Below are 10,053 nucleotides of genomic sequence, written 5' to 3' on the forward strand. Positions count from 1 at the left end.
AATGAAAAAGAAAAAAGACCGAAATATCGGATAACTAACGAAATCGCGGTCTGATCCCATGATAGCCATGATAGCCACGTGCGCTTCGAAATCCATTCCAACATAATTGGATTCGGTATTTGTTTTCTACGATCGCCATAAATTCCGGGTCCCCAGATTCCGACGACTTCCTATTTGATTGCAAATTGATCGGAAAGAGGATCAATTTGGAGAAAGTTAGGGTTTTGATGATGGATGGCTTGAGATGGTTCTGTTGGAATCGAGGAAGGGGAGGAGCTGTTTATGATCGCTTTCCTACTGAGCCTGAACCTTTCTCTCTTCCCTCGCCGATCCCTCAATGGCCTAAAGGTGCGATCTTGTTGTCGATCTCGCGAAATGTTGATGCATTTCCGCGTAATTTGATAAAATATTGGATTTTGCTATAGAATTAGGCAGTAAAATTTAGGGAATCACGTCAAGCACGTTCCCCTTATGATGATTGCACATGGGTATCTTCTTGAATAATCGTTAATTTATTTCCGGCTAGATTAGTTTTGAATTTTTATGCATGAGATGCTGATATATGTTAGCTAGAGGATTCCAATGTGTGAAGTTTCCTCTGTTATTTCATAGATTTGATGAGTATGATTCAAGACTACATCAGCCATTATTGATATTTGGTTTAATTTCAAATTCCATGCTAATTTTGAAAATAGAGGATTCCTATGTTGTTGAACACGTTATAGCTCGAGCCGTGCTGGCTCCTTCATGTTGTATGTTTCTAGACGAACTAACAGACTAGCAGAAGAATTTCTGTTTGAGTTTAAAGCTGTGTAGGTAATGTTTGAATCTAGATGATTAACGTCGGATTTGCTAAGGCTTTCATTAACCATCTTGCAGGTGAGGGCTTTGGTCAGGGAAGTATATGCATCGGCGAACTGGAAATTGTAGGAGTCACAAAGTTCGAGAGAGTTTGGAGGTGCTATCAGCTCAGTGAGAACACTAAGGGGGCTGTGTTTTGTAGACCTGTAGATATTAAAGATGGTTTTTTCTGCTTGGGTCATTATGCACAGCCAGTTGATCAACCTTTACGAGGTTTTGTTCTTGCTGCCAAGGAGATAACTGCTTCCAGAGGCGAAAAGCTTCCAGCTCTTCAAAAACCTATAGATTACACACTCATTTGGAGCTCCGATGACGGTAAAGATGATACTTATGACGGTTGCGGCTACTTTTGGCTCCCGTGTCCCCCTGAAGGCTATAAAGCTATGGGCTATGTGGTTACTAGAGAACCTGGTAAGCCCTCACTTGAAGAAATTAGATGTGTTCGGGCTGATCTCACTGATACATGTGAAGCTCATGGGTTGATTGTGGAAACATCATTTTTAAACACACCTTTGCGAGTGTGGAAGACTAGGCCTGCACATAGGGGGATATGGGGAAGAGGGGTATCAGTTGGTACTTTCTTCTGTGGTAGCTCCAAAGATGATATGAACATTTCTTGCTTAAATAATCTTGATTCATCTCTTCATGCAATGCCAAATTTGGACCAGATCCATGCAGTGATAAATCATTATGGACCTACTGTTTTCTTCCATCCTGAAGAGAGATATTTGCCGTCATCAGTCTCATGGTTTTTTAAGAATGGTGCTACTTTATATAAGAAAGGCAAGAAAACAGGAGAGATTATTGATTCCAAAGGCTCGAACCTCCCTAACGGTGGAGGAAATGATGGAGACTACTGGATAGATTTACCAGATGATGATCGGAATAACATAGTCAAATGTGGAGATATTGAGAGTGCTGAACTCTATGTCCATGTGAAACCGGCTATTGGAGGAACTTTCACTGATTTTGCAATGTGGGTCTTTTGCCCTTTTAATGGCCCGGGAACCCTAAAGATTAGTCTCGCAAGTTTTCCCTTCAGTAAAGTTGGGCAACATGTTGGAGATTGGGAGCACTTCACTCTCCGAGTATGTAACTATACGGGTGAGCTCTGGAGTATATATTTTTCTCAGCACAGTGGTGGAGTTTGGGTGGATACATACAACTTGGAGTTTATTAAAGATAACAAAGCTATTGTTTATTCAACAAAAAATGGGCATGCTAGTTTTCCACATGCAGGGTGCTACCTCCAAGGATCTGAAAAACTTGGTATCGGTATAAGAAACGATGCTGAGATAAGTAACTTTTTTGTAGATTCTAGTATCAAGTATCAAATTATTGCAGCAGAGTATCTTGGTGATGCTGTAACTGAGCCTTCTTGGTTGCAATACATGAGAGAATGGGGTCCAACTATAAAATATAATTCCAAATGCGAATTGGATAAGATTCTCAAGTTTTTACCTCTCAATCTCAGGTATTCAGTGGAATCCATCTTTGATAAACTTCCAATTGAGTTATATGGAGAGGAAGGACCAACTGGTCCCAAGGAAAAGAACAACTGGGTGGGGGATGAGAGATGGTAGCTTCCTTTTTCTGCTCCTCCTCTAAGTACATTTGAGATTCATTATTGGGGTTGGAGAAAGGCAAATTTCTCCAGGCGGCGGCATGAGCTAGTCAAGAATAATTTTGATAAATACTTATATTGGAATTAGCTTGGGATGGAGATCAATTGAAGACTTCAGAAAGTAATTATAAAGGTTTCTGTTCTATTTCCTCTCTTCTTTCACGTGATTCAATATGGAGTGTAGGTGTGTAATATAGTAGCTATGTACTTCTGTAGGTGCCAGTGCAACATATATTTGCAAAATCATTTAGAGGATAAACCGATATGAGTGTGTAATCTCACATCTCTGATTGAATATTGTGAGTAATATAGCCCAAATTTTGTACAAAATAAGGAACTGTAATAGATATGATTGTCAAATTAATGTTAAAACACTACGTTTTCAGTAATTTTCCATTTGAGAGCAGCACATAGTGAAAGACTGTGATTTTATAGTTATTCTAAATTGAAAAAGAAAAAAGAAGGAAAAACAACTCAATATGCCTCTGAAATATATCTCTGAGTTCATTTTTCTTTTTTCTTACCCACTGCATCTGCTGTTATATTGAAAGGAAAAATATGTTTATTTTGCTAATTTTGCATTTCTAGAGATATAGTAATTTAATATAGTTGCTATTTTGGAGGTTATTCATTTTTGGACAAATATTATTCTTGAGGAAGGAGATATCCTTGAGACTAGAAAAACTTATCTGAAATTCCTTAACTAAAAAGGTGGTAATATTGGTTACGCATCTTTCATGTTTGTATGTAGTATTTTAGGGAGAGGTCTTTATTTGTGACATGAAACAAACTCTTGGTGGCATGTAACATTCTCAATGTACAGTAATCTCCAAGAGGTTAGTTTTCTTCACATTAACATCCTGATTGTTGTATCATTATGTGCTGTTGATCTGATGCTTATTGATTATTTCTATGCTAGTACCACCTTTCATATCGTGAGGGTAGAGACACAAACAATTTGCTGCCACATACTTCTGAGTTTTTATGTAGCTGCAACCATTTTTCTTAGTCTCATCTTCTCTATTAATCCTTGTACAAAGATGAACTTATAAAGTAAATAATGGGATCAATAATTATTGCATCGTTATTTAAAGCTTCTTCACATCAAAATGATGTTGTCTACAAAGCCTTACGTGAGATAGAAACAAGTTTGCAAATGCGTCATTCGATTTTTTTGATTAGATAGGACCTTGCTGCCAACCATCTATAGACTAAGAAATGGCGAGTGCTTCTTGCATAAGAGATATAGAGAATCGTGCTAGAAATCCTTTGTGGCGCCGTTTGACAAGTAAATGACTCATCTTTTTTAACTAGTTTAAGTTCGAATAGCTAAGGAGCTACTCTTAGATCTCTTCAATCTAGAAGGAACCTAGATAAAGTGAAAAAGATGGCATGCTGCTATAAAATCAACTTTTTTCCTTTCTTTTTAGATGAATATATTTACATAATTAAGGATGCGTTTGGATTTTTTTTTTTTTTTGATAGAAAAAGTCTGGCATTTGGGTTTTAACATATTTGGAACTTACACCTTGACCTTATTGATTGATTCGTTTGAAAAAATATAAAGGCAACCCAACCTGTCCTAAGAAGTTGTAATCAAGAAAATTGAAATTTTATATTCATAATATAAATCTTCACTTAAGGATATTTCCATATCCTCTTACGGTCTTACCGATCCAAGCATTCACCTGAAAATATGTCATGCATTATATTTTTTCAATATCTACAAATATACTTTTATGGTTTCGTTAGACATCCAAATGCATCCCAGCTAAAAACCCATTTCTTCTAAATACACCCTAGCATATGAATTAAGAACACCCTAGCATATACTTTGAGTCTCCTTAATGAAGATTTTTTAAAAGACATGGATTCTTTCCAGGAATTGGGATTGTTCTTAATTCTGATTATTCTTCAGTTAGTTTTATTCTGAACTTTGATCCTTCTAATTGACAGTTCTATAACCAAGATACTCTTGTTCAAGTACTATGTGATTCCTTTCATAGCCGTTCTTTTTTTCCTCTCCCACATAGTATTCAATTACTTCATTGTTTGGGAATAAAATTATCCTAAACCATTAGTTGTTTCATGTGATGCACACAAATCATGGCGGCAGCTTGGTGCTGGGTGATTCTAGCAGGACTTCATGAGCATTATCAACTTGGTTGGTTGTCTTCTCTCGAGATGTTATTTGCACTGTAAGATGCTGATCTATAGTTATATCTATTAAAACGACTTTGTATGAATTTATTCTGTACGGTTCCGTTTACCCTTTACATGTGGGCCTCAGTAATTTAAGGTTTTTTCTGGTTCTGTTGGGGTACCTAAATGAAAACTTCATTCTTTTCTTTGTTCACTGTGATGCTCTCATCTACTTGCTGCTTCTGGATTGATACCAGCAACTTTTTTAAACATTTCGAACTTTCACATATGTTGGCAGGTCTCATTGATTTTAGATTCTATCTTTGATTTAACAACTTAAGATGATTTGGAGTTTTAAAGATGTAGATGCAAGAATATATGATGAGGATTCTTAACCATTGCGGTGAAAATAATGCAATATCTTAAACACTCTTGTTCCTGTTCTATACCGGTTTCTCCACCTTCTAGCTGACCTTTGAATTCTACCAAATGTTTCTCAGCATTTTCTAATTCTTGATACTTTTAATTAGTGCACTAGCACCAATGCATACTTAGGGAATGTAACGGTGTGTAAGAAACATGTCAAAGAAAAACACTTATTTGTTCACAAAAAGCAGCCAAAATTAGCATGATTTTTACACTTCCATCTTGTATGTGTATACCAGTTTACATGATTTTTACTTATGGAGTGTTCAAATCTAACGATCCGATATCTGAATGTGGCTTTGCAGGAGTTTGTGGAGGTACTAGGTAATTATGGGTGCAATTATCCAACAAAAGAACGGAAGTTTTCATGGCTCGGGCAGACCATGTACATGCTATTTATTTAAAGGTTTAGTGTATTTTCTCTTGAGCTCTTCTTATCTACTCAGTTTCCTTTGTTAGAATCACACAAGAAATTATTCCGGGTTACACATTCTTTATTAGCATCCTTAATATTTCAGGAGGAAGTTAAGGTAGAGGCCTCAATTTTCCAAGTTGGGGGGGGGGGGGGGGGGGGTATATGCAGAAATTGGAGCCTCGCCGTGTGAAACTACAGTTCAGCATGTCACATTGCATCCTATATTCCTTAAACATTCATGCCATTGTTTATCGTGTTGAAAGTTGCCATAAAAATTATTGTTTTTTTCAAATAATTATTCTCTGTTTACTTTAATATTGGAATCTGCTGAATCATTAGTTCATACTGAATCTTTAACCCTTGGACGCCCCGCGCACCCCCCCCCCCAAAAAAAAAAAAAAAAACACACCGGGGCGCACACACTCTGCACGTAGTGTGTAGTAGACCAAATATGTCCATTTTTCTGCTTGTATCATTTAACTTTGTAGAGAAGCATATATAGGTTATGGTGTATCTATTCATCTTCAAATTAATTGTTTGGCTATAGCATCTGAATGAAAATTTTGTGATGAGATATTATGAAATTCTGTGTCTTCTAATGTATGCTTGAAGCTATTATTTATATATGTATTACACTTTTTTCCTTTTTTCCCCACATTTCTGGAACAAAATTTTGCACTCATATGAAAAAAGCTTTTTGGTTGAACCAGTCATTAGGATTTTCACTAGTTTGTCATTTACGTGCCACCTACTACATGGAAATTTTATACTGATTATCAGTTGCTTTCAGGCTTTATTGTTCCTTCAAGCATCAAATCGCATTAGATTGAGTACCACTCTTTATTTTGTTCAATTCAATAGGTGAATCATGAGAGCATCCACAACAATCACTTTGCCAATAGAGAGAGGAGCCATAATAATTTGTACGAACAGCAGGGATAAAGAAACTCAAATGAGGTTGAGAATAATGTAGATTGAACCAAAATTATGTTTCATTATACATTACATTTTGATCTGCTGCACATTCTTTTGGCCCAAAAAAGAGGCAAGAGACAGAAAAACATAAAGGGAGAAAGGTGCAAAGATTAAAACTTATGATTGGCCTAAATTACAACAAGCTATAAGAACACATGAAGGAATGTTAAAGACATGTTTGATTCCTTTAAACCCTTGCCAAAAACGCCAGAGCTTCTGCCTCATTTGGCATTGCGGGGATTGCTCCTTTCTTTGTGGTGGTAATGGCTCCACAAGCATTTGCAAATCTCAACACTTCTCTCAATTTCTTCTCATCCTGCAAATTCATCGTAAAACACCATTAGTTGAGGAAAAACTAAATTGGATTCATACTTCTTCTGAACTTTTTGATTGTTTCTATATTGAACTTACTTGCAATGCAGATCGATCTGCTGCGATTCTATGGAGCATTCCACCAACAAATGCGTCGCCTGCGCCCGTTGTATCTACTGGCTTGACTGCAATTGATTTTACGGTCCCTATGAAATCCTGAGAGTTCAAATGGAAAACTACAATTATCAGTAAAATTCAATTGTGCACACTACATATACATAAGAGCATGGGTTAACAAGCGGATAAAACCCCTTTACTATAGCATTGCAGATAGACCTCATGTCATTCTATTGTTGTTGCAGATAGACCCCTGATTGCATTTTTTTTACTCTTTTACCCCTAGGAGGTCTATTTGTAAAAAAACAGTTTTCTCTTCCTCTCAAGAGTAAAATAGTCAAAAGTTCCACTCAGGGTCTAGAACTACAGTGGGTGGGTCTATTTGCAATTAGCGGGTATATATATATTGCAATTTATCCTATATGCATGTATAAGCTCAAAGAATTCTCTCGTGTCATTTAATAAGAAATTAACGAAACAATCCATAGAGTTTTTACCTTGGTGTAGTATCGACAACCGTTGGCTCCGAGGGTCACCAACAAGAGCTTCGTCTCTGGACGCCACAATTTCATCACCACATCATCATCAACCCCTTCATGACCGGTCAGAAACTCCAGCTCTACGTCGCTGATCTTGATAATGTCAGCCTGGCCCCAGATGCTCATGATTTGGGTCCGAGCCTCCTCTGGCGATGGCCAGAGGGCAACTCGCAGGTTCGGATCGTAGGAGAGGAGAGCTCCTGCTGCTTTTGCGACCTCCATGGCTTTTAGATGGGCAGACCGACATGGCTCTGCGATCAGACTGATTGAGCCGTAGTGAAAGATTGTACCCTGAGCATTCATCCATCGATATAAGTAATTATTATACTGGGCAATTTGTTACAAATGAATACAAACGTCTTTGACTGAAAATTGGCCATTGGTTACATCAAAATCTTGTGACTTCTTCGAAAATTATAAACCAACGAAACTAAAACCTGGGGCCAACTAATGTACAGATAAAATGAATTAGCTGTTGTATTAGATTCATAAATCTGACTTTAGAGATATAAACAACATAGACGCACGTGGAGCCAAAGAGCTAAACGGTCTCCAACCTCGGTCCTTCCACCGCATTGCAACCTGAAATTTTGCGTGGGACCCCCCTACGAACCGTCTATTTGCTTAAATGTGTCCAAAAATAAAAATGTAAATAGTATAAACCATCTCATCTTTTGTTTGCTTCCTTTAGGCCGAGTTAATTACCATTACTTTGGAACAACATGATTCTCTGTGTTCATCAGAAATCAACAGTTGAGCAAACCTTCAATGCTGGGCCAAAACTTAATGTATATTGAAACAATCTGTCACGGTGTTATGGAACCCGAAATTTTGTGAAATCACGCCTAGTTATTTAATCATATTAAGCGGACTAAACTATATTCAAACGTGCAGTGATCTTTTACAAATACAAATATGCATGAGATTGGTGTGTTTTCACACACAGTTTTGACTAATGTTTTGCTAACCGAAGACATCACAGTTTTAAACCATCAAGATGCTCAGATCGATCATAGCTGTTTGACGTAGATTAAACGTTAAAATGACACACTACACTGAAAGAAAGCATAAGCGCCATCCGCACCAAAATTTTTCGGATAATCTAACATTATTCATAGTATGCCCATGTCTATAGAAATTGTCGCAGCGGGAGGCTTCACAGACACAGAAGATGTTTATACAAGAGTGAAGAATAACAACACTGAATAAACACAGTGAAGACAAAGAGAACAACACATAAGAATTTAACGTGGTTCGGTCAATATGACCTACGTCCAAGGGCGAGAACATCATAGAACTTTACTAATCACAAAAGAGAAGATTACAAAGGAAGATCACTCTAATATCTCACTAAACTCACACAAAGAAGAGAATACTCAAATATTCTCTCTTTTCCTTTTCTCTTCAAATCTAGCTTTCTTCTCTATGTTCTAAATTTATGTTCGATGCTCTAATCCCCCTCCTCTATTTATAGCCTTCGCGGAACAGTATTTTAGGTTGGTGGAAGTAAAATTGGGTGGTTGTTGAATTCAAAGTCAAAATAACAGGAATAAAGATCGTAAGCTCTACCGGATCTCTACACAATTAACAAAAACGGAGGGGAAGCAAAAAAACAAAAGGGGGGTGGAAAAACAATTATTACCAGATCTAGCTATATATATTACCTTCTAATGAGATCCAAATTCAAGCTCCGAACATCCAACAGCATGTCAGCGCTAGGATGCCTGTAAAACATGAACTCCCTCTCCCCGTCCTCCCTCAAGCTCACGAACGCCAGCGCCGTCCTGGCGCCGCCGTCGAACACGACCCCGCCGTCGTCAACCCCATTCTCCCTCAGGATTCCCGCCAGCATGCGGCCGAAGTCGTCGTCGCCGAGCTTCCCGATGAAGCGCCGATCGCCCGCCGAGGCGGGACACGGCGATGGCCACGTGGGCGGGGGCCCCGCGGGGCTTTGACGAAGCGGGGGCGTCGGCCGAGGGAGACCGGCGACGGTGGAACGAAGTCGATGAGCATCTCGCGAAGGCGAGATTAGGTTGTCGTCGGTGTCGGTCTTCAGCAAGTAACCCATGGCCTTGTTTTTTTTTTTTTTTTTTTTACTCCTTTTTTTCCCCCACCACCCCTGGATTTGCTTGGATTTGAAGAAGGTAGTAGAATGGAATAGAGGAGAAGCGAGGAGGGGGGAGGGTGTTGTTTATATAGAGGGGACGAGAGAGAGCCTGACGGCTGGCGTCTGAGTTGGAAACTTTTTGGAGGGATGCTTGTGCAAAAAGAAAAGCAATTAAAACTATTTAATGGATAATTATTATTATTATTATTATTATTTTCGTAAGAAATGGAGGGAAGCGACTCGGAAAGTGAGACAAGGACAGAGCAGAAAGCATGCGTGTTCTCGATCACATTACATACATAAATTAAAATATGTTAGGGGCACACCCCCTAAGAGCAACTCCAATGGAGCGCCAAAACTCCATTTTGGAATGTTTTGGCGCTCCAATGGAGGCGCCAACACCCCGCTAAATTAGCGGGGTGCTACAGTGTTGCGCAGAAATGGCCGCAACACTGCTAGGCGATAGCGCAGGTTTTTTTTTTGCTTTTTTTCTTTTAAACTTTATTCTTTTATTCATATTTTCTTTTCTTTTTGC

General features: G+C 38.4%; 2 protein-coding genes across 4 annotated transcripts; one reads left to right on the plus strand and one right to left on the minus strand.

Moving 5' to 3' along the window:
* Positions 1 to 7,027, plus strand: LOC109823834 (vacuolar protein sorting-associated protein 62-like). Of its 3 annotated transcripts, XR_002242486.1 has the most exons (5): positions 1 to 348; positions 880 to 2,618; positions 4,602 to 4,683; positions 5,359 to 5,459; positions 6,866 to 7,027. XR_002242486.1 is itself a non-coding variant. In XM_020390233.1 (2 exons), exons 1-2 carry the CDS (start codon positions 228 to 230, stop codon positions 2,442 to 2,444), a joined length of 1,686 nt encoding a protein of 561 aa, XP_020245822.1. In that variant the 5' UTR covers positions 1 to 227; the 3' UTR covers positions 2,445 to 2,874. The 3 variants fall into 3 exon arrangements, 1 of the variants encoding a protein (XP_020245822.1); XR_002242487.1 differs by lacking the exon at positions 4,602 to 4,683; XM_020390233.1 differs by lacking the exons at positions 4,602 to 4,683; positions 5,359 to 5,459; positions 6,866 to 7,027 and having other exon boundaries at positions 880 to 2,874.
* LOC109823835 (fructokinase-1-like) lies at positions 6,408 to 9,553 on the minus strand. The gene is given in 6 exon segments (XM_020390234.1): positions 6,408 to 6,759; positions 6,855 to 6,971; positions 7,370 to 7,704; positions 9,077 to 9,299; positions 9,301 to 9,355; positions 9,357 to 9,553. Coding segments are annotated over 6 exon segments (927 nt in total). The 5' UTR covers positions 9,425 to 9,553; the 3' UTR covers positions 6,408 to 6,630.

This window comes from Asparagus officinalis, chromosome 9 (assembly GCF_001876935.1).
Source record: "Asparagus officinalis chromosome 9, Aspof.V1, whole genome shotgun sequence".
Classification (NCBI taxonomy): Eukaryota; Viridiplantae; Streptophyta; class Magnoliopsida; order Asparagales; family Asparagaceae; genus Asparagus; species Asparagus officinalis.

Coding starts and splice junctions, on each gene's coding strand:
- LOC109823834 (XM_020390233.1), top strand. CDS start 228: ATGATGGATGGCTTGAGATGGTTCTGTTGGAATCGAGGAAGGGGAGGA. Junction 349..879: donor GATCCCTCAATGGCCTAAAG/GTGCGATCTTGT, acceptor ACCATCTTGCAG/GTGAGGGCTTTGGTCAGGGA.